Source organism: Urocitellus parryii, chromosome 10, assembly GCF_045843805.1.
Source record: "Urocitellus parryii isolate mUroPar1 chromosome 10, mUroPar1.hap1, whole genome shotgun sequence".
Lineage (NCBI taxonomy): Eukaryota > Metazoa > Chordata > Mammalia > Rodentia > Sciuridae > Urocitellus > Urocitellus parryii.
Genome location: NC_135540.1, coordinates 139316160 through 139339677, shown reverse-complemented (window position 1 = coordinate 139339677; position 23518 = coordinate 139316160). Strand labels below are relative to the sequence as shown.

Genomic DNA, 23518 nt, shown 5'->3' with positions numbered 1-23518 from the left:
TTAGGACTCAGCTCTGCTGCCAAGACCTTGCTAACCTTTATTTTAATTTTTTGCCAGTGCTGAGATCAAACCCAGGGCCTTGCACATTGATATTTATTTTTATACCACCGTCGTCTTCAGACGATCATCATTTGGAGAAAACAAATATTATATAGAAAACAAGTTTTGTTTATTCAAATTAAATTATGTTTCCTATACAAATAGAATCTGTAAATAAAAATACAAAATGCTACAAATTTCAATCTTGTAAAAATGCAAAAATAATATCTGTATTATTATCACACATATACTTTTCCTTTAACACAAAAGTGTACAGTAGTTGACACAAAGCATGGGCGCTCATGCTGGTGGAAGGTAAGGTGATGGCTTCTTCCGCCCCAGGCTCTGGGAGCCCCACTCCCGTGCCTGCTCCAGGGGCACCAGTGGGCTTCCTCCCACTGTCAGGAGGGGAAGCATCTACATATTCTCTGATGGTCGGCAGGGACCAGGTGCAGGGGGGATGGAGGACTGTGGCCTTGAGACTGGTTGGCCACACTGAGGAAGCCGTACTGGGCAGCAGGTGCTGATGTGGGGTCATTGGTCCAACTCATTTTCATTCTGCAGTGTCTTCATCGCCAGCCCCCAGAGCGTCATACTGGAGAAAAACTGCCCCTCTGAGTTCCTATAAGCCGTGGAAGACGCACGGCCGCCCAGGGGATCAGGGCAGTGATTGTCCAAAGCAGCCAGAGAGGAGCGGACCATGGCTGTGCTGTCAGCCTGCAGCGGCTCGCTGCTGGCTGGAGTGTCCATGTCTGGGTAGGTGTAGGCCTGGGGCTGGGCCTGGGGCACCTGGGGCTTGGCCAGCTTGACAGCGTCCAAGCTCAGCTTCTCCTGGGCACTGGCACCAGGAGGGGGAATCATGGAGCGTAACTTGCAGTAGGAGCTGGCAGACTGGCCGTCAAATTCCGTCGTGGAGTTTCCCACCTGGTGGACAGGGAGTTTGACGGACACTGGCATCAGTGCCACTGACACGTCCTGGGAGAAGGAGTCGGAGCTCTGGGACCTCTCCAGGTCAGAGGTCTCGAGGGCGCGGCCGAGCTCCTCCAGCACGCCCGGGCTCTCGGCGTCAGCCCGGCAGTGCATCTTCCTGTGCCGCCGCAGCACGGCCGAGCGCGTGAAGCACTTGCCGCAGATCTCACACGTGTAGGGCTTCTCCCCGGTGTGCGTGCGGACGTGCCTGCGCAGGTCGCCGGAGCCCCCGAAACACTTCCCTGCAGGGGAAAGACCAGGGTTGTGAAGTGGCCTTTCTGGAAGGATCCCTTTCCTCCTGACATCAAGTGACCATGGTTTAAGGAGAGCTGGTGGCCGATGGCACCTGCTCACTTTGGGGCAGTATTCCTCCTGCTGCAGTCCCCCCACCCCCACTGGCCTGTGGGTGTCGAGTCTCTGCGAAAGTCCTCCAGGGACTCACTGTGCCCCCTGCACAGAGGCCACCTGCAGGCCTCTCCAGGTCTGGACTCCCCTCATCAGTCTCACTGACGTTCCTAAGTCCAACATGCCACCCTGAAAGTCAGAAACACCTTTCCTGAGGGTACTCCTGTAGTACACATACAACCTCCCCAGGCCCTATTTCCTTTTTCTGTGTAAAGAGATGGAGTTCCATAGTCAAAATAGGCAAGAAGCCGAGAAGTGGAAATTGTCCATCAGTACCAAGGTGTGTTCACACAGGACGCCCGCCCTCTGCACGCATGTGTGCGAGACCCTGCCTTATGCACCGCTCTGCTCCTTCAACTCTCTCTCTCTGCCCTAGTCACATAACAGGTGAGGTACTAAGAGGTATGTAACAGGTGAGGTACTAGGGAAAAACACCTGAACAATCCAACTAGATGGAACCACCGACACACTGAACTCTGGGCACTTTCCACACGCCCTGGGAACTGCCTGTTTCACTGCTGCATTCTGTCCAGCACCGCTGTCTTCACGGGACACAGTGGAAGCCCTTTCTACCCTGTCTTGATGCCGCACTGTATTCAGGTCTGGACACTTGTGATCGGAGGCCTCAGCATGGGGGCTTACTGCTGCACATGCAAGTGCTGCCAACCGTTTACCTAGGTGATGGATACCACAGCAAGGGCCTCGTCTCTGGCATGTGGGATCTTCATGATAACTCCCCACAGCAGAAAGGACAAGGGAAGGCTCTCCTTTATGCCTCATGCATGGACAGGAGCCTGGCTCCACCTGCGTCCCTGCTGTGATGAGGCATGACAAGATGGCACCTTTCTCTACATGGTCATGCTAGTGGCGGTTGCACTGGCAGCAGAGAGGAGGGTCAGCACTGCACCAGGTGGCATGCTCCGTGCTCCGTCCACAAAATGTGTGCAGCCACTGACCAACGAGGTCAAGCTGAGCTGCTTTGAATCCACTTACGAGAGCTGCCTAGAGGGCAAGGAGACACTAAGGAAGAGTTTCCCAGGCACAAACTCTGCAAAGCCCAGGGCGGAAGGGAGGGTCAGCTGGAGGGACAGTGCGATCAGGTGTGAGGGAGAGGGGCGCCTGTCTTCAGGGCCATGCAGTGAGTGTGAGAGGCAAAGCTCAGAATATGAGCCACCACAGCAGGAAGCCTGTCTACACAGCGAGCAATGAAACCCATCCATGCCAGACCCTGTCCCTGCATGGCCATAGCTCAGGGGCTATGTGAAGAAGTCAGACACCAGCTACAGGGAGCCTGGGTACAACTTCACTACAGAGCCGTCCTGAACAGGCAAACCCAGAGACAGAAGTAGACAGGCAGTTGCTGGTGGCTGGGGATGGGAAGGGAAGTCACTGCTAATGGGTATGGGGTTTCCTTTTGGGGTCCTGAAATGGTTCTTAATGAGACTGTGGTGAGCAGCACAACTGGGGGAATATATGAACACCCTGACTGTTCATTTTACATGGGTGAATTTTATGGCATGGGAATACTCTCTAGGCACCTGACTTGTAGGAATATTCCTGTTCCCTTTATATCTCTGTTCCCCCTAAGGTTGACCTTGTAAGTCAGAAGCAGGGGCAGGGCAGAACCCTGAGGTGGGGATACAGAGATCCCCTTCCTTCCTCCACTAGAGGGACCTGAGCAGCAGCAAGTCCTAGCTGGGGAGGAAGAGAAATTTAACTCCAAACCAAGCCCACAGTCGTGATGATTATTTAGAAGTGACATTTTAAACTGGTGATCTAAGGCCGAGTCTGTAATTTAGAAGTGATGGAACTTTAGTTTCTGAGAGGCTCCAAGTGGCGTGGTGTTGCCTGTGTTGGTGTACAATTAGAACAGGGAGCAGAGAATACGGCTGCCTTCTGGCTGCATCCCCAGAGTCCTGCCCTAGTTAAGATGCCAGCGCAATCAGAACAGACCACTCTCCACAGCACTGCAGTCCAGGATCCCACACTTGTTCTAAAGAGATCGTCATAAAGATGATTGTCACTCGTCTATTCACCGTGGTCAGGTGCTGGTCCTGGGCACACACCTTGCCTGGGGGCAGGCACCGTGCACTCACAGGTGCTCCGCCTCTGCATCCTCATCTGGGCAGCAACTGCCCCCGTGCCCAGCCCGCCAGCTCTCCACTGTCCTCCGTGCTGAAGCCACCAAGCCACGGACATGCTGTATAATCTGCTGTATAATCCGTGACCCCACAAAGCCCATCCCCTCACCCCCAACGTGTGCCCCCAGGGCTCCAGGAGGACACTCTGGTCTCCAGCCCCCTCCAGAGCTTGCACCCTTCTCATTTGGACATGAGCCTTCAGTGCCTGAAACTCTTGGTCATCTTCTCATCCAGAGCACTGGGGACAGTTTCTGATACCTCACAGGTACTCAGTGAGCACATTCTTGAACACTGGAATGAGAGACCGCAGGAGGTGGCACAGAAAACTATCATTGTCATCTTGCCTAGAAGGAAGCAAGTGTCTATCAGAGGCACCAATCAGATCAGCTCAAGGTGGAGCAGGATGTACTCTCCCACTGCACGGTCGACCAGGCACCCCCAGGGAACGAAGCAGAGGCTCACCACAGGCGGAGCAGCTATAGGGACGCTCCCCGGTGTGCCGGACCCTGTGCTTCACCAGCTTCCGCTGCATGTTGAAGGACTTCCCGCACTGGTCGCAGGTGAAGACCTTGTCAGCCGTGTGCGTCTTTTTGTGCTCCTTCAAGTTACTGAAGTTGCTGAACCCTAGGGAGACCACAATAGGCGGTGAGCTGAGGGACAGGTGGCCTGGAGCAGACACCTTCAGGGCAAAGGAGGGTGCTCTGCTGTACCTCGGCCACAGGTGTCACACAAGTGTGGCTTTTCTCCCGAGTGAATGATGATGTGACGCTGGACATCACCGGAGGCTGCAAACCTGCAATATAATTGGAAACTTCCATTAAGAGCCTGGCGACACTCCTGAGGGTCTCAGTGACCCAAGCCGCTGAGGGGAAGACAACGTGTTCCCGCTCTGCTTCAGAGTGGTCTGATTCACCTGAAATGTGCATTTAAACCGTTTTTCCTTGTGTCTCTTTTAAGAAAAGCAGAAAATGACGCAAGGTCTTGTTTTTGCATTTTTCCTGCTTGGTTCCACCTTCCTTCCTCAGCTTTACACAGCATGAGAGCAGACCCCCTGTGCTCTTGCCTCATTTCCTCAGGCTGTAAAGGAGAAGGAAGCCCTGGCTGGGAGGAAAGCAAGGCCCTTCTGTGCTGCAGTCCTGCAGAGCCCGGGTGAGTGTGGCCGCCTGTGCTCAGCAATGCAGCCCTGGCTCTCCTCCCGCAAGGGAGGCTCAGGACCAAGAGGCAGTGTGCCAGAAAGACTCCCGAGAAGCTCACCCCCTGCACCCTGAAGACCAGGAGGGAATGAGCCCGAGAAGCTCACCCCCTGCACCCTGAAGACCAGGAGGGAACAGGCTCTCCTGCAGTCACATGGAGACTCACACACGTCCTGCGGCAGAGGGAGAAAGGGCTCTGAACGGAGACAACCAGCCTCCACTGACAGCTGCTGTGTGCCAGGTGACGGGACAGATGCCTCAAAACTGTCACCTCACACACTCTCACACCACCGGGAGGCATTTTCACCCCACTTTCCAGATGGGAAAATTGAGTCCACAGACGGTCAGTACCCTGCCGAGGCAGCAACTCAACCCAGGAAGTCTGTGCTTGTTCCTTCCCGGCACACCCAACAGGAGTATGTTGCATTCTGGGGAAGGGGCTGCACACAGAGGTGACTCCTCATGGAACTCAGAAATTGATGACTAGAAACACTGACATTCAGGAGTGGGGCACTGATATGAGCCCGTGATACCTGGCACCGTGTTCCAGAAGCCACAGCAGAAGGGGGACATGACTGACTGGGCAGCTTGGTTCTAGCCCGTTTTCTACCAACAGCAGAGATAGTGTTTACCTGAGCCTGAATCAGGGTCGCTCCTGCCTCTGCTGTTCCCACAGCACGTGACGCCACAGTATCAGAGGGCTCTGCCTTCTTCTGACCCAGGGCTCGTCTCTGACCCTGACATTCTTCAGTAGGAGCTTGTCAGAGGCAGAGAATCTGTGCTGTTGGATTTTATGCTGTGACCACAGCACTGAGCACACAAGGGGCATTTAACAGATCTACCCAGGCTGTGGCTAGTGGTCCTGGCTGACATCTGGGCTTTAGTATAACAGCTGGGTGGCAGAGTAGAAGACCTTGAAACATAACCAAGTGAGGGAAGGAGGGCTGTGGGCTGTCTGGGGATGCGCTCCTCATCTATACCACCCTGTGCAGAGGAAACTGCTACTCATCTCGTTCCACTTGCATCAGATACTCTGCTGCCAGCTCAGCTCTCACTTCTCAGGTCAAAATCCACCTACCCATTGAAGCCTAGCACCACCCTCCTGCCACTTCCTCTGAAGTCCAGCCACCCACGCTGCAAGTCTCATGTCCCTACTAGACAGTGCCCTCCTTGGAACATCAGTCTATGTTCATGACATCCTGCAATGAATTAAAGTTTTAGTATAAAATAAGGTTTCATTTAAGTCCCATTTCCTTCCTAAGACTCCTGCCCCAGATGTTCTTTCTTTTAATTTTTGTTGTTGTTCTTTTTTAAAAAAAAAAATTTTTGGTTGTAGATACACACAACACCTTTATTTTTATGTGGTGCTGAGGGCTGAACCAGCGCCCCATTCGTGCTGGGCAAGCACTCTGCCACTGAGCCACAGCACAGCCCACTTTTATTCTTCTCACTCTGTGTTTCACGTGAAGAGCCAGAGGGCGTGACTCCCACCCACCCATCATGCACAGCAGAGCCCAGGACGAACCTCTTCCCGCAGATCTCGCAGATGTAGGGTTTTTCACCAGAGTGCCTGCGTAAGTGAGTCTGCAGGTTGCCTGCCTGCAAAGAGAGGAGAAGAGAGACACCAATCATCAGAGTTTTCTTTTTTTAAAGTTGTATAAATTCAAAAGGAAAACTACAGATTCAGCCAGGTTCAACCCAACTTTCAATGATGACTACAGAGATACAACTTAGAAGCCATGTGCAAGAAGGTCAAGGACAGCAGGTGCTGCCTCTGGTGCAGCCACCTGGACCACACAGGAGCTCCTGGCTGAGGCCTTGCACATGTGACCACTCTAGATGCCACCTTTGTAAATGCTCTGGTTCCCAGCCTGTATTGTAAACAGACCTTGATGCATTTTATTTGGGTATCTATGTGCAACAACATTTGGAAAAATAAGAAGCACTCGTGTATGTTCACTCCAGTATTCACTGTTTCTAAAAAAAAAAAAAAAAAAAAAAAAAAAGTGCTTTTGGGCATAAGGAAGTATTCCTGGGGCAGCACAGTTAGTTCTGCCTGGGAGGCTTATCATTTTGACCTTTGTGCAAAAATGCAAATCAGGAGAAACTTGGCAGCACCATGGGGCCTTTTGAGTTCCTAATTTCTGAAACTAGCAGGGCTCTGCAAAGTTACACTGATAAGGAGATCACCAAACAGATTTCCAAGTACTAATCATGGGAAGTCAATATTAAGTTACCTAAAGTACAGAGAAATTAAAGTCACAAATGCTTTAGATATTAAAAAACTATTTGGAAATATTTCAAATTAGGATTTGGAGATAAGACTTTATACTGCCTTAATTTAATAGTCTCAAGCTGTCATTTTCCCCATTTAATTTTTTATAGTATTCTGTTGCCAAAAGACAAAAGCATACAAATAAACTAAGATGCCTATGGCTCCAATGTGTAGGCAGGATGCTCTAGAGAGACAAGGTGAGAAGGAATAGCATCCAACTAAGAAACTGTCTTTTTAATTTTGCAAAGTATACTTTAAGTAGAGATGGTTCATGGTTATAGGTCTGAAGATGAATCTCATGTTCACCTGTGAGTGAAAACTCAAATATAAAAAACTTGTGGGCTACATGACTTGGAGTTCACGACGCCTATCACACCCCGGGAAACACCGAAACAGACACTTGCGTTAGACTAAGATAAATTCAGCTTAAGGAGAACTTGGGTTTATTTTCAATAAACAAAGAGAAAGAATTTGGCAAAGCTTTGGGAAACATCCTGTTTTTAACAGAATAACTATTATGAAGAGTAAAATCACCACAAATATCAACAGCAATGCACATTTGTTCAAAGTCACACATGCCACTGGTAACTGCTACCATTATTTCTATTTTCTAGATGGAAAACAGATTCAGAAGAATAGTTACTCCAGTTACATGGTTGGGGTACAAATAAACAGTGGTCTGTGTGATGCTGAGCTCCTCTACTTGTGGAGCAACCCTGAGAAAAAGCCAGCTCATTGTGAGCAGTCAACACAACAGTCACTGGGCACCCGGGAAAAAGCCCATGGGTGGGAAAGACACATCACTGGTGGCTTTAAGCCAATCACTTCAGAACCTCAGAACAGCCCAGCAGTCCTGGAACAATCTGAACAGCACTGCTGCTCAATGGTAAAGCTGGACCCTACGGCTTCAAGTTGTTTTGTAAATTGTGTATCATGACTAAAAACCTGCCAGTTAATTTTCAGCATGGCTTAAATGGAATTATTTATTTTCAGACCAAATATAATCAAATGGTCTTCCTCATAATAAGCAGTAGTAAAAAACATCCACATGCTTCTTTACCTACTTCTTACTGGAAACATAATAAAAATAATTCTATTTTTCCTATATCAAAAAACACATTTGGCCAGGTATGGTGGTGCATGCGGCAGGAGGTTGAGGCAGAAAGATCGAAAGTTCAAAGCCAGCCTCAGCAATTTAGAGTGAAGCCCTAAGCAACTTAGTGAGACCTGTCTCAAAATAAAAAGGGCTGAGGATGTGGCACAGAGGTTAGCACCTCTGGGCTTAACCCCCAGTACCAAAAGTAAGGAGCACATGTTGGTCTGATAAATAATATGAAAGCAGACTAAATAAAACTAATAGGATAATTCATTACATTTAGATGATTTCTTAATGTAATCCACACAGATCATTCAGCACACTTGGGTCTGCAGGGTCCGGGCTTTGGTTAGTGCTTGGTAAGCTTCTGCCAGGCTCCCATGTGGAGGTCCTCCTGAGTGCATAGGCCAGGTTAAAAAATCAAAATTCCTCTAAGTGGTAACAATGCTAACAGCTTTCACTGGTCAAGAATTAAGATCTTACAAACTAAGCCCTTTGCAAAATTGTTGTGCATAGTATTTAACTCAATTGCCACAAATTTTTTTTTTTTTTTTGAGATGGGGTCTGTGTTGCCTAGGCCAATCTTGAGATCCTACATATGGTCAAGATCCTCCTGCCTCAGCCTCCCAAATGCTGAGATTGTGAGTGTACTCACCATTCCTGGCTGACACAAGGACTTATAGAGCATATCATTCACATTCTGTACAGAACTAAGGAATCTGGGAAGTAAATTACTGGCTTCAGATCATAAAATTTGGATTGAATTCTCTAACTCAGATTTATCTGTTGACTCAAAAACTTATGCTGTTAAAACTATAATTAAAATACTACCAGTAAAGGAATTTCAATTTTTTTTAAAAGTAAATACCACTTCAAACAAAGATGAACTTAACAGAAAATCTGCATAGAAAAGTAGCCCAAGGGTTGGGGCTGTGGCTCAGTGGTAAAGAGCTTGACTAGCATGTGTGAGGCACTGGGTTTGACTTCTGCCTTTTCTTTCAGCACCACACATAAAAAATAAAATGAAGTCCATTGACAACTAAAAAATATTAAAAAAAATGTAACCCGGGTTGAATGATTTTACAATAAACCCTTTTGACATGGACTCAATGTCGGTATTCAAACATGAACAGACCCGGCCCCAATTCTCTTCCATGAGTGCTCCAAACAGCAGCTGAGTGATAATACGACCAAGTCAAGGGATCTCAAGGATTTTAGAGGTGAAAGGGATCCGAGACCTTAAAAGCCATCCAGTTCAGGAGTATCAAGACTTTAGGATTCCATAAAGTTATAAAATTAAAAAGATAAATTGCAAAAGTTCATTTCAATGTCCTCATTTTTTACATTTTTATCATGGAGGGGAAAAAAATCACTCTGGCATTAGTCCTGCACCCTGGAACCTCTGTCTGAGCAGTCACCTGGAGGGTGTCATGAGCACGGGAATTGAGGGAGCCACCCAGTCCAGACACCAATGCGGGGAGACTACTGCCTCTCACCCTGTTCCGCTTCTCAGGACTCATCCTGCATGGACTCCCCGGTGCTTTTCTTTCTGCCTCCCTGAGGGACAGAACTGCTGCTCCTTTTCGAAAGAAGCTGCATTTGCTGGACTGACTTCTCTATCACTGCCCTGGTCTATGTGCACTGCAAGGAGACAGGGCACCTCAGAAGAGTCACAGGCACATTCCCAAAGCAACATGGAGCCTTACTGCACAAGAACCTGAGAGGTGAAGCGTGCAGGTTATGCTACCAGGTATGTGGTCTGTTGCACAATCAAAGATGATACCAGGGCTGGGGCTGTGGATCAATGGCAGAGTGCTTGCCTAAGCACTGGGTTCCACCCTCAGCACCACATAAAAACAGATAAATAAGATAAAGGCATTGTATCCATCTACAATTAAAAAAAAAAAAAAAAAAGAGGATAGCAGCTTTCATAAGCTGAATGCTATGGAGTGTGCCGGCTCATTAATGAAGGCACAGTTAACTTTTTAATAAAATCTAACTGCACTAAACATTAAGTTCTCAGTATACAGGGTCAGAAATTCTGACTCGTGTTTTTTAAACTTTTGAATTCTCAGAAGGACAAGGCTTTAGGCACCCACTGCTACTAAAACACTCTGGCAAGCAACATGGGGGTGTTCCCGTACACTGCAACCACGACCGTGTTCCCGTTTATTACCGGGGCTAAGGGAGGGTTGTGGGCATCATGCACTGAGCATCCCCATGCAAACAGCACTGCTGCTCTCCTGCCCTAGGAGGCCAGGAATGCCTGGCTTACCACACATCTGTCTCCAGGGCACTCTGGAGCACTTGCTGCCCTGCCTCATGCGCCACGCCTTTAGGAGGAAAGACGCGCTCTCCTCGGCCTGTGCTGTTCCCGTTCCTGTACGTATTCCAGCCCAGCATATTCCATGTGAGTGTCCTTGATGATCAGTGGTCACTTCTTCCTCTGAATGATAAGCTCCCCAAGGCCTTACTTTGGTCCCTTCTAGCCACAGCAAATCTCGTGGACAGAACAGGGATATAACAGGCTTGCAATAAAACCTTGTTGAATGAAGTCTTTAAAACAATTCCTGTTCATAAAAATTTCATCATTTCACTATGAAAAAAAAAAAAAAACAAACATTTGAAGACTGTGGCTACAGATAACTCTGTGTTCACAGAAACCCAACAAAAGCAGAGTGTGGTGATGCACACCTTCGTTCCCAGCAACTCAAGAGGATTTCAAGTTCAAGGCTAGCCTCAGCAACTTAGTGAGACCCCCATCTCAAAATAAAAAGAAAAAGGGCTGGGGAATTTGCTCAGTGATAAAATGTCTCTGGATTCTATCCCTCGTACCAAAAATTAAAAATAGAAATCTAACAAAAACACAGATACCAACTCAGAAGAAAAGAGGAGGCATTTGCCTCAGACAGGGATGCCTGCTAGGGTTTAAGAGGGCAAGTGAAGACCAGGACCTAAAGCAAGTCTCCAATTTGTCTACTTGGCAAAATCACTGATTTCTAAATAACAATACTGGAGCCCGCCCAAACGAGGAGTCAGTGTTTCTGAGGGTAGGCACCAGGCATCAGTGCCAGAGGAGAAGGGGAGGCAGGTACAAGGAGGCCTGGATGCTGGCTTTCCTTTGGCTACCAGAGGGAGTCAGGGGGGTTCTGAGCAGAATGTGAGAAAATACTGCATCGTCGCAATTTAACTGTAGAACGTGCTTTCCAGAATGTTTCCATGAAGTAGTAGTGTTCCCATTTTAAGAATAAGGAAAACAAGGACCAGAGAAGTTGCCATTGCTCATTATCAACAGCCTTGCAGGTCGGGGGCTTGCCCATAACACCCAAGATGTGGGAAGTGGTGGGGACAGGAGGTCCCACAGGGAGACTGGGACACAGAGCAGTGAGGGCTGGTGAGGCAGGATGGGGCAAGAGCATCAGGATGAGGGAGTAACTCACTACGCCAAGAGCTTTACCTAACTCCTTCCCTCCTGCAGCTCTTTTGGGGTAAGCAATTTTATTATCCTTATTTTACCAATAAGGGAACTGACTTGCTCAAGGTTGCACAGCCGTGATCCCTGACAGAGGCAGTCTTCAAATCCAGACCATCTAGCTCTACAGACCAAGCTGGGACCCTGGGGCCGGGCGGGCAGGAGGATCGCCACTAGAATGGTGCTGGAGGATGAGCACTCTGCTCATCTCGTCAATTATGCACTCCCCATTCCCTGGGCAGGAGCATCCCCTGAGATGACATAAACACACTGCCTAGCCCAGAGGAACTGACCATCCGGGGAGGACAGGGTTGCTCACGCACAGAAAGAATGCCGGATTTGGGACATCACTGCAAGCAGGGAGTTAATGAGAGGGAGGAGTGGAGTATGGCTGGCAGGTCTGGTGTGTGGAAAAGTGGGCACACCCTCAGTGATGCAGGGGACACTGAGAGCTGTGTGGGGCAAGATGGCACTCACTGCTCCCATGCTCTGCAGGACCTCCCTGCCCAGCCCTACCACACCAAGGGTCTCCCACTCCTGATGGGGACCAGCCCAAGCTTATTTTTCTGGCTGAGCAGCATCTGCAGATATCTGCCCTCAGGCCCCAGAGCGGCTGCCATCTTGTGTCCCTTGGAAGCCCAGTGCTCTGAACCTGGCCATGAAGAGATGAACTTTATGTTTCAGAGAGAAAAGCAGGTGCCCACAAGCCAGGTAATTCTAGAACTTTTCTGTAAAACATTAAATCTCTAGGTTTGTGTCCAGGGCCTAGCACAGTACCTGCCCATGAGAAGGTACAATAAAGGTTTTCTGAATGAGAGAATTAACTACGTGTTCAAAAGATCTTAATGGAGGTCAGCTAAAGGAGAGCAGTAAAAGCAGGTAATAAAAATGATTTAGGCTAGGAACAGTGGTGCACACCTGTAACCCCAGCTGCTTGGGAGGCTGAAGTGGGAGGACTACAAGTTCAAGGTCAGCCTCTGCAATTCAGCAAGACCTGGTTTCAAAATACAAAAAACCCAAAGGGCTGGGGATGTAGCTCAGTGGTAAAGCATTGTTGGGTTTAATCCCTAGTGCCACACAACACATCTAGTCCTGATGAGAATAAGACGACTATTGGTGGAATATTATCTGTAGGCTCCAGGGAAACTACACTGTGTGTGGTGCACAGGAATTTCATTTACCAAAAAAAGGCATACCTAGGATGGGACCCACACTTAGTAAGGGAAAGGAAGAGGTACTGTGAGAACCTGCCCGACCTCGTGAACTAGAAATTTGTGTTCTTAAAAACTATCTCCTGATTTATTCTGGAATCTTCAAGTAATAGATATTATCAGAGGTAAAAGAGTATCTTATTCATAATAAAAATAGACACTGCGTTTCAGGTTTCCAATTATTAATAGTAAATAAGAGTATTCCCACCTGAGAGAAATGTTTCCCACATATGTTACATTCAAAAGGTTTCTCACCTAAAACAAAGCAAAACAAAACAGAACAATTTGTAAAACCAGTACTAGCATTTGAGCAATAATTATTTAAAATGTTTAAATGATCCCTGTTCTCTTTCACACAGAACAGGACATTCTCCCCACAGCAGGACAGCGGAGTTTCTAGTTCCACTGTCACTTGGCTCTCACAGATAGTGCTCAGTGAAATCTCTATGCTTTTCGTCTAAAAAAATCAAATGGCTCTTCAGGTAGAAACCTGTGGTGAAGCTGAATATATTTATCTGCATTCAACGCAAACCCCAGGCCCTCCTTGCAGTTTTCTTGCTGAACAGTGGGAACCTGACTCCACTTTACTACTGGCTCCTAAGAGGACAGGCAACCCATTCGCACCACCCATAGTGTGAACGCGGGAGCCCCAAACAGGGCGGACCTCCTAAAACATGATGAGACAAGGAGACAGCCCCTCTCTGCTGCCTCCCAGCCTTGGTGGACATGCTCACAGGAGAGAGTGAGGCTTCAATGGGAGAGGTGCTCCTCTGTGGTCTTTTCAGTCACCTCCCATTTAGTAGCTCTAAGTGATCCTGGACAGAACAGGCTATGGAGAATGGATGCTGCCACATGAAACCACAGCTGTGTGCACACAGCCTGCAGACCAGGACCTGCAGAAGGTGTCTGTCAAGGTGCCGCCCATGGGCCACACAAACTAAGGAGCAGCCTGAGCCAACAGCCTTCCCTTTCCCTGTTCCACTCAGATCACATGCTGCATTAAGACCCTCTTCGAGAAATAACAACACTGTGCTCCCTTCTGACCACACTGCTGGGCTCTGCTAGCTTTCTGGGCTCACTGTAGCTTCGTGGGCCCTAAATGATTATAATGATATTGTCTGTATTTTGGGAGTCCAAAAAAGGATTATGTATAAAATTACTATGATAATAGGCAAGTTAAAATTCCCTTAAAAGATATACTGAAAAATGAGAGGTTACTGGTCACTCAGGTGCTAAGTGAGCAAGGCTAGTAACTCCACCCAGTGGGTCACAGACTTTGGCCTTGGTATCCCTGCACTGGTAAAACCAAGGTTCAAGATATTCTGTCCACATGGGCTGTGTCTATCAGTGTGTGCTACATTAGAAATGAAGAGAATGAAGTCCGTGACGCACAAGCACACTTCACTGGCCACCAGGATGGGACATCATCACACCACGTAGCCACTGGCAGGCTCCACCGCAGGCTCATGAGAGAAGAGGAAAGGGCAATGATGCCCTGTGTTATTCTGAAGACAGTTTTGGGATGGCAGGTCCCAGAGAGGGTTCCCAGGCTCTGCTGCCCTCTCATCAGATGTTCTCTCAGAATAAGTAATTTAGTTTCCTTTAAAGCTAAACAGCTAAATTTCTCAAAAAAATTATAGTGATCATTAGGCTGCAGGAAACTTGAGCAAAATTCATGGTAAAACCAAGTCTGTGATGCCCACACATTTTGAACTAAGAGTAATAATTATAACAGCACTTTATATTCAAATTCACTGAAATTTATAAATGGCTTTCACAAATATTACTGATTGATGTCTCCCAAATATACATGAAGAGGTAATCACCTAAGCAAATCGGGAATCCCAAGTGATAAGAGAACACTACATCAAAAAATGCAATGAACACACTGTATGTGTAGTTATTCTGGAAGCTTCCTGTGCACACTGTCTCATGACTAGAATTGTACACTAATTTGTAATGTTATTAAAGTCATCATGTCTAAATATAGGAAGGAAAGTTACATGTAGGTATTATACAATGTAATATGTATATGGTATACTATATATGTAACATATAACACATATGGTATAATACCTCTAAAAATTTGTGAAAGGGGAGAAGTAATGAATTAATAAAACCTTGAAAATTCAATGTTTAAAATGGAAGAATTTTTCTTTTGAAAATATCAAATGCTTAAGGCTTCCAAATCTCAATTCTTCAAATCAGATATTTATATTTCTTCTGAGAAACCTTTTAGAATTATTCAAACTATATTATTTTAGTTTCAATTACCTACATTATGCTTTGAAAAAATAAACTTGATCTAATTCTAAAGAAACAACTAAATATAGCATGACTATTTTAGAATTAATTAGGAATTTTGAGCACATCAAAATAACTGACTACACTTCTTTAGAAATGGACAGTTTGTCACATAAAACTACACCTGAAATAAAAAGTACTCCATCTTTCAAAAATGGTTCTATTTTAAAACCATTTGCAGAATTTTAAGATGCATCATTAAAAATTAAAAGTAAAGTGTAGTTAATGTCACTTGAGTTTTAAGAACACCAATGACCTTGTCAAGAAAAGAGCAAAGCTTCTTATACAAACAAGGCAGGGTGTCATTGCAAGTGATTTCCTTCCCCGTGCCTGTGGGTACGGGTCAGTGTACCTGTATGAGACCGTTTGTGCAGCTCCAAGTTGCTTGGGTGTTTAAAAGGTTTCCCGCACAATTCACATGCGTACTGTCTCTGTGAATGAAGACTCTGGGACTGATCTTCCTGTGTGGCGGGGGCTTCGGACAGCTCCATCTCACTAACACAATTAAAATTCTCAGAACTGAGGTCTTCACTTTCTTTTTCTTCAGTACTTCGGCTGCTAGCTTCCTCTGCCATATTTTCATGGGCAGATTCCGTCCTCTTTGTTAAACCATAATCCAACTTGTGTTCAGATGCTTGCTCTGCCGATTTCTGGGACTTTAGGAAATTGAGTTTCTTCAGGTGAATGGCCTTTTTGAGCCTCATCTGTTTGGTAGGTTGTTGGCCGGGGGCATCTGACTCAGGGTCTGGGATGGAGTCACTGGGCGGCTGGGCCAGGAAGGTAGAAGGCAAGTGCTCGGAAGACTCCAGGAGACACTCAGAATGACTGATAGCACAAGACTGGCTGTCCACTGCAGCGAGGTCTGCAGGGGAAGTGAAGGCGAAAGGCTGCTCGGTTCCTCGCTCTTGGCTGGGACAAGCGGCCTGTTTGCAGTACTGCTTACTGTAAAAGTCTCTGAGTTTGTAATAGTAACTTGGCTGTTTGCAAGGCAGCTCTGAGCAGCTGCTGTCTAAAGCACTGGGGGCTTGTTTGGACATTTCACCTGTGGAATGATGAAGACTGACTGACGGAGCGTGAGGATGCGGCTCATCTAAAACCTTAGCATGCTGGGTCCCTGCAGGACACTCTTGCAGTAAATGAGGGTAGTTTTCATTCATAACACAGGTGGCATCTGGGGCCAAAGTGCTTTGCAGGGAGAATGTACTGTCACAAGGCATGCCAGGTGGCTGTTCAGAGGCTGATTTTAAAAATGTGTGGCACAGATCCAGAACGTTCTGAACTTGCAAACACTGAGCTGTGTCCAGCATTACTTGAATATTGTCTGGATTCAAGTCTAGGTGAGAGGTATACATGAAGTCCAGGATCTGCCCTATGCCGCTGATGTTTTTGACATCTAAATGGAAAACATCATTCTTCTGGCTTGAAGAATTCTGAAAGAGGCTCCTGATTTAAAAAAAAAAAAATCCATTTATGATGAAAACTACTCTTACAATCTGCTTTTTCTTATAACATTCATGTTTAATATTTAAAAAAAAAACTACACATAGCAATATGGCTCATGACTCACAAAGACAGATCTGAAAATTATTATGAACATGATCTACTTAATATAAATAAGAATGTTCTAAATATCTTTTCAATCTGCAATTATCCATATATATTAATTACATATAAATAAAGAAAACTAAATTCATGCTTTTGAATATTACATTTAGTTTGACAAATGACATATTTCAGACTTTAAAACATATTCACGAATATCTTCATGTCTAAGTGCCTTAAAAATTTCCTAAAAATAAAAACACCTGTAAAAAACCAACCCTTAATACACATTTTGCTTTGCAACAAGTAAATGCCTAATTACTGGCAGGTTTTTTGGCAACCCCAATGGTCCATAAGCCAATAGTAAGACACCTCATGAGTTAATGAATTTAAAAAAAAAAAAAAAAGATGCCATAAAGCAGGCTCTTTTTCTGGGTACAAGTCAAATTCACAGTGAACGAACTGGTACTGTGTGTACCGTAATCAAATGAGTTAGTAAACTGTCTTGCAGCTTGTTGATGACATTTTGTCAAATATAGTCACCTGTTTTCCCAAAATGGCCTTCAGTTCTGAATTATTTCAGCTCAAAACAGCCACACAACAGAGAGACCTAACTTCTTTTTTGTCCACTCCTCCTCTGCACTCCCACGCACCCGGGAAGGCAGAAGCAGGTGACAGCAAAGCCCAAGGGTCTGGGGCCATTTTGCATATGGACAAAAACTGCGGCCCAGCTTCACGAGCTGGTTCATGACAATCCGTAGTGCTGTGGACTGTAACAGACTTCATTTCATGATTCAGGGTTTTACAAGGGAAAGAGCATATCACGTTCCATATATTGGTTACTAGAGCAAGAAAATGGTACGCATGCTGCAAATAAACAAAAAAATACTTAGGAAAAAGAAGTCATTGTGTTTAAAGAGAAATAAACCTGCTAACCAGAAAACTAAATTATGTAGAATATATAACTTTAATAATGTTAAGTACACTGCAATAAGTTTTTGGTGTTATTCAGCATTTATGAATAATAAATCTTTCACATAAGTAGGAATGATTACAGGGAAAACTAAGTTGAATTCAAACCAAATATTGTCTTATAATATTCAAATGAGAATAAAGATGAAAAAAAGAATATAAAGCAGCCCACAGAATGTTTTCCCCTCTGATTTTTTCTTCTTCTTTTTTTCCCCTTGCAGTACTAGGGATGGAACCTAGGGCCTCCTGCAGGCGAGGCAAGCACCTTACGACTAAGCTATATCCACAGCCCTTTCTAAATTTTATTTTATTTTCAGACAGGGTCTCACTAAGTCTCCCAGGTTGGCCTCCAACTGGTGATCCTCCTGCTTCAGCCTCCCAAGTAGCTGGGATTATAGTCATGTACCACCTTGCCTGGCCCCCACTCTGATTTCTTATCACAGAAAAATTGTTACCAGGAATTCAATTCCTTAATCATTTTATCCTGAAAGGAAGATATATGCAGAAGACTGAAATTAAATCAAAATATCAAAATAAAAGACAAAAGTACCAAAACACTTTCTTTTTTCTTTAAAAGAGATAGAGAGAGAGGAAGAGAGAGAGAGAGAGAGAGAGAGAGAGAATTTTAATATTTATTTATTTTTTTTAGTTTTCAGCGGACACAACATCAGGATTGAACCTGGGCTGCACGCATGCCAGGCAAGCGCGCTACCGCTTGAGCCACATCCCAACCCACCAAAACACTTTCAATCATCCCAAATACACTTTAGTTAAGAGGTATTTTTCCTTTGGGTCATTCTAAACAGAAAAGCAATAATCATATTAAGTTGAACTAAAATCAAAATACCGCCCCCCAAAAACCCCCATGGGCATAAAAAGATAAGAATAGTCAAACTCAAGAAGATAGAAAAATGTGATCAAAATGCCTCCATACTAGATGGGCGTCCCCCATAGCTGGTAGGCTGTACAAGATACGCACCTGAAATACTGGCTGAAGGCTGCCAGAACGTTCTTATGTGCTTTGAAGCAGACCCCTCTCACCACCAGCATGCAGTCGCAAAGCAGGCCCTGAATGCGCTGCTCATGCAGTTGTTGGAGAAGATGGCAGCTGTGGGCAGCAACAGGGTCCATGCTAAACCATGAGACCTGGAGCAGAGCATGAGAGGAGACTCAACACCACCACTGGACATGACACAGCCCCCACAGCACTCGCTCCTCTGCACCTCCCCATGGCAGCGCTCCTTCAGCTCAAACACATACCCCCACCCCCCATGAAGCTCAGTTGGCAGCATCTAGACCAGTGCTGCTCAAGAGCACCATTTGCAGGATGGAAATGTTCTCTGCTGGGTACTCAACACAGTAGCCACTGGCTACGTGGGACAACCGTGCCCTTGAAACATGACTGAGGAACTGAAATTTCATCCTACAAATTTATATTTAAATGGTCACTGTTTTTGATAGTGTAAATCCAGAATACAACCATGATACTAAGTGTACCTCTCATGGTCTATTTAGTTATGTTAAATTAAAAAATAAAACAATACACCTATATCCATACAAGGTTAAAAAAAAGACAACTAGTTGAGATCAAACCCACATCTGTCAAACACCTAACTTATGGGTCAGTGAATTGGAAGCTGGGGAAAATCAGGGGCCATCTTAGGGAAATGAGGTGCAAGTCAAAATAACTACCTTCACCAGACAACAGGAGGCACCCTGCAGCAGCGTGCTGGATCCGGGGCCTTTGTGCCTCTCTGATAGGTGTGAGGGAAGTCAGGGAAGGAGCCAAGCAGCTACCTAGGCAGACAGACCATAGGCAGTAGGCCTCTGGAGTGCGACTCAGTGGCAAGAGATGCCCTCCTAGATGGCAAGCCACAGTGAGCTTCACAGGCCTTCTAAGAACCCTGACTAACTCTCAATGGAATAATGCCATAGTCCCCCAAAGGCTTATGTGGTCCACCAGGTGGACAGGAGGTAGCGACTTGGAAGAAGTAGGTCACAGGGAGTGTGTCCTTAAAGGGTATATTTTACCCCTGGCCCTTGCTCTCCCTCTCTCTCTGCTTCCTGCTCACTGTGAGGTGAGCCACTTAGCTCTGTCACACGCTCCCCACCATGGTGTTCTGTCTCACCACAGGCCAGAAACAATATAACCAAGTGACCTGGGACTAACACCTCTGAGACTGTGAGCCAAGATGAACCTTTCTTCCTTTAAGTTGATTTTCTCAGGGATTTTGTTACAGCAACAAAAGGCTGACCAACAGATAGGAAACCGTTGTGTGTACACAGGAAGTTTAATCATATGACAACTATAATAACTACTGTGTGCTAGGCTATAGGTTAATAGCAAAGAACAAAACATGCTGGGTCCCCACCCTAATGAAGCTGATATTCTAGTAAGGACAACAAAATAAGTGCACAGTACACCACTTAAACAGAAGGGTGACAGTGAGACATTGGGACATACTGCTCACTCCCAGGCCCAGGCCCTACGAGCTGACAAGCTTTTACTTCCCATCTTTTGGAAAACTGGCTCTGGGAAGCCTCAGTCAGCTGTAGACATCCAACTAGATAGACTACCTGGAGAGGGAAAAGGGCTCCGGGGCTCCGGATCCCAGGGAAGCCATGCTCATACTCCCCAGGGTAGCCTGTCCAGAAGCTGAATACCACTCAATGTCCCAGATGAAACCACATGGAACTAAAGAATTACCCAGCTGACATCTGCCTAAATTCCTGACCCACCAAACCGTGAGGTGAAACACTTCTTAAGTCACTAGCAAAAGCTTCCCTTGACCAAATCAGTTGCCTCTTCAATCTACTGCTTTCTGATTCAAGTCACCCCACCGACAAGCACTGCATGAAGTCTCTACACAATTCAGGACAAATATGTGGCATACAAGGTGCTGGTGTGACAGGAGGAACACAGGGATTTTGTCCATGTTTGCTGCTCAGTGTGATAGCTTTCTGTTACTATAGAAAATACCTGAGATAATCAACTTATAAAGAGAAAAGGTTAATTTTGGCTCATAGTTTTAGTTCATGATGGGTTGGCCCCATTGCTTTGGCTTTGTGGTAGCACATCCTGGCAGTTATTCATAATGGACCAAAACTTCTTACTTCATGACCAGAGTGTAGAGGAAGAAGGCTGGGCCCCCACCATTACTTCAAGGGCACAGCCCTAATGACCCGAGGGCCTCCTATAAGGCCCCTCTTCTTTTCACCACATCCCAACAGCACCAGTCTAGGTAACAAGTGTTCAACATACGGGCCCCTGGGGAACATATAAGACCCAAACTACAGCAAGAACCTTGGGCTAGATACTCTAAGGTTTTTTTCTTTTCCTAAAAGCTACAGATCTATACCAGATATATAAAGGTAGAAAATTTGGCTTTGTTAGAATGATATCAAACGATGGAAATATAGGGAAAAAGAAAAATGGAAGGAGAAACCTTCCCTTGGGTGGATGTGAATGAGGAAGTGCTTTTAAAGGGAACAAGAGCCAGAATGGAACTTTAACCTGCAGGGAAAGCACCTACAGCAAAAGCCCTTGTTTGGGGTGGGGGTGGGGGTGTGCTGCAATTCTATCAATTGGTCCAACACAAATGGATGAGTTTGACAAAGTTTTTCAGTGAAGCCATTAATAGATTACTTCTCCAAGGGTCCAAAGTTCACGTGCCTCAATACCAAGCTTCCTTAGAAGGATCCTAAGGGGTATTTGCCCATTATGCTTAAAAAAATTTATATTGTTATCAATGCAATTATAATGATATCAATAGTGGGATCCATTGTGACATTTTGTATATGCACATTATATAATTTGGTCAGTTTCATTATCCAGTGTTTCCCCTTTCCTTCCCCTCCTCCCTCACCCTGGCCCCCTTCCTCTACTCTACTGGTTTCCCTTCTATTTTATGAGATCCCCCTCTTTTCCTATCAACCTTCCATATATGAAAGAAAACATATGACCCTTGCCTTCCGGAATTTGGCTTATTTGACTTTACAAAAATCTCCCAAGTCACATCCATTTTCCAGCAAATGACATATTTCATTCTTCTTTATGGCTCAATAAAACTCCATTATATACATATAGCACTTTCAACTCGCTTATTTCTAGTCCCTCACCCCACCCGAGAGACAAAAGTGCTGGTTTTAAGCAAACAAGCCTTGGTCTTGCCTTAGCTTTATGTTGACTGTCTTCTAGGAAGGCCAATTCAGTTAAATAGGTATTGTACATCTAATATGTACAAGATATTGTTGTAAGGATGAGTGCTGGCAAATTGAACAGGATCTGTTCCCTGGCCCTCAGTTTCCCATCAATTACTTAATTTTACAGAGTATCGACTGTCTGCAGGTGCTGAGGATACAACGGTGAACAACTCCATATGCTCATCCACGCCTTCATGAAGCATCAGTCCAGTGGGAAAAAAAGTACAGCACTGCAGGAGCATTATTAAGTAGGGGGAGGAAACCTGTGCGGGGAGGGTCAAGGGAAAACTTTCTGAAGGAAGAGACATCATTGCTGAAACCTGAGAGTTAAGTCTGTCAGACCAAGAATGAAGAGGGTTTATCCTCTTTGAACTGGGGGGGGGGGGTAAACGAAAAAGAAAATGCAGGACAGCACAAGAATAATATGCTGTGCCCTGTGCAAAAACACTACCACAAAACACCTGGGGCACCCTGCTTTACAACCCCTCGGCCATTCTGTCATTTCTGTTGGCAAATATTCACCTCCTTGTCCCCCTGGTGAATTCCTTGTTAAGGGCTCAATCCTGTTCCCAAAATGTGACTGCACATGGAGATCAAAGCCTTTGAAGAGGTAATGAAGTTAAAACCCAGGCCAAGAGGGTGAGCCCTACTCCAGTCTCAAAGATGTCATTATGAGAAGAGAGGATTTGGACCACAGAGAGACATCAGAGATGCAGGAGCACAGAGGAGAGACCATATGAGGACAAGCACAAAGATGGCCACCTGCAAGCCAAGGAGAAAGCTTGAGGAAGGGGGGGGGGGGGGGAAGCAAACCTGCCTGATCCTTGATCTTGGTCTTCCAACTTCTAGAACTGTGGGAAAAATTAAGTCTGTAGTCTAAGTCACTTGTATTGTTATGGCAGCCCTAGCAAACTAATACATCTGCTCTTCCAGGCCCAACACTGCTCACTGCCAGAGAAGCCTTCCTATCACCCATAGGTACCGCCGGGGGATTAATGGTTTTCATAATACTTTGCTCAGCGCTCATTCAACTTTCATTCCCTTATTTAAGCAACGAGATACTTAGTGACCACCGCCGGATGCAGACCCTACTGTGAGGGCGGAGAACAGCTAACGTTTATTGAGCAATTACTAAATGGCAGATGCTGGACTCCCAACCCGGGAGTCCTACCCGACGGTGTGGGAACTGCTATCAGACCCGTTCCACTGATGCAAATCGGGAGGCCGAGCCAGGCGGGGAGCTCCGCGGTCTTAGGCACCTCCCCAACTACAGCGTGGAGCGGGACGGAGCGAGGCGGCACCCGCGCGGGGCGGGCAGCCGGGGAGGGGGCGCACTCGCAGGACCGGCCACTAGGTGCGGAAGCGCCCGGGTGCCGGGCGCGGGACGGGCGCGCGCCAAGCCGCGCCGGCCGCCAGCCCGACAGTACCCCGCAGGCCGGGACGCCGAGGCGGCGCGCCCAGGCGCTCCGGGCCGCTCCGCCTGCGCGAGTCGCTCCGGGCCGCTGCCGCCTCCGCCTTCGCGAGGCCGGCGGCACCTTACCCTCGGAGGCCGCTCCCTGCCCCGCCGCCGCCTCTTCACCTGCTGCCCAGGCCCCCAGCGCCGCAGCCGGGTGGCAGGCGCCGCGGAACCATCCCGACCACGCCCCCCTCCCCGCCGGCCACCCAGCTTCCGGTGGCGTCACTTCCGACAGGCGGT

General features: G+C 46.6%; 1 protein-coding gene across 1 annotated transcript; it reads right to left on the bottom strand.

The window, feature by feature from the left end:
• Window positions 1-260: 260 nt before the first annotated feature.
• Zbtb49 (zinc finger and BTB domain containing 49) lies at window positions 261-23433 on the bottom strand. The gene is made up of 8 exons (XM_026403571.2): window positions 23363-23433; window positions 18599-18765; window positions 15458-16548; window positions 13010-13056; window positions 6273-6346; window positions 4265-4347; window positions 4017-4178; window positions 261-1250 (listed from the first exon to the last, which is right to left on the bottom strand). The coding sequence occupies exons 2-8, from the start codon at window positions 18748-18750 to the stop codon at window positions 574-576; spliced, it is 2286 nt and encodes a 761-aa protein (XP_026259356.2). The 5' UTR covers window positions 18751-18765; window positions 23363-23433; the 3' UTR covers window positions 261-573.
• Between the last annotated feature and the right edge of the window lie 85 nt (window positions 23434-23518).

What these genes read in the sequence shown, in the direction of transcription:
- Zbtb49 (XM_026403571.2), bottom strand. Translation starts at nt 18,750, where the DNA reads ATGGACCCTGTTGCTGCCCACAGCTGCCATCTTCTCCAACAACTGCAT. An exon ending in GCCTTCAGCCAGTATTTCAG is followed by an intron (nt 16,549 to 18,598) that starts GTGCGTATCTTG and finishes TTTTTAAATCAG; the next exon opens with GAGCCTCTTTCAGAATTCTT. An exon ending in GCACAAACGGTCTCATACAG is followed by an intron (nt 13,057 to 15,457) that starts GTACACTGACCC and finishes GCTTTGTTTTAG; the next exon opens with GTGAGAAACCTTTTGAATGT.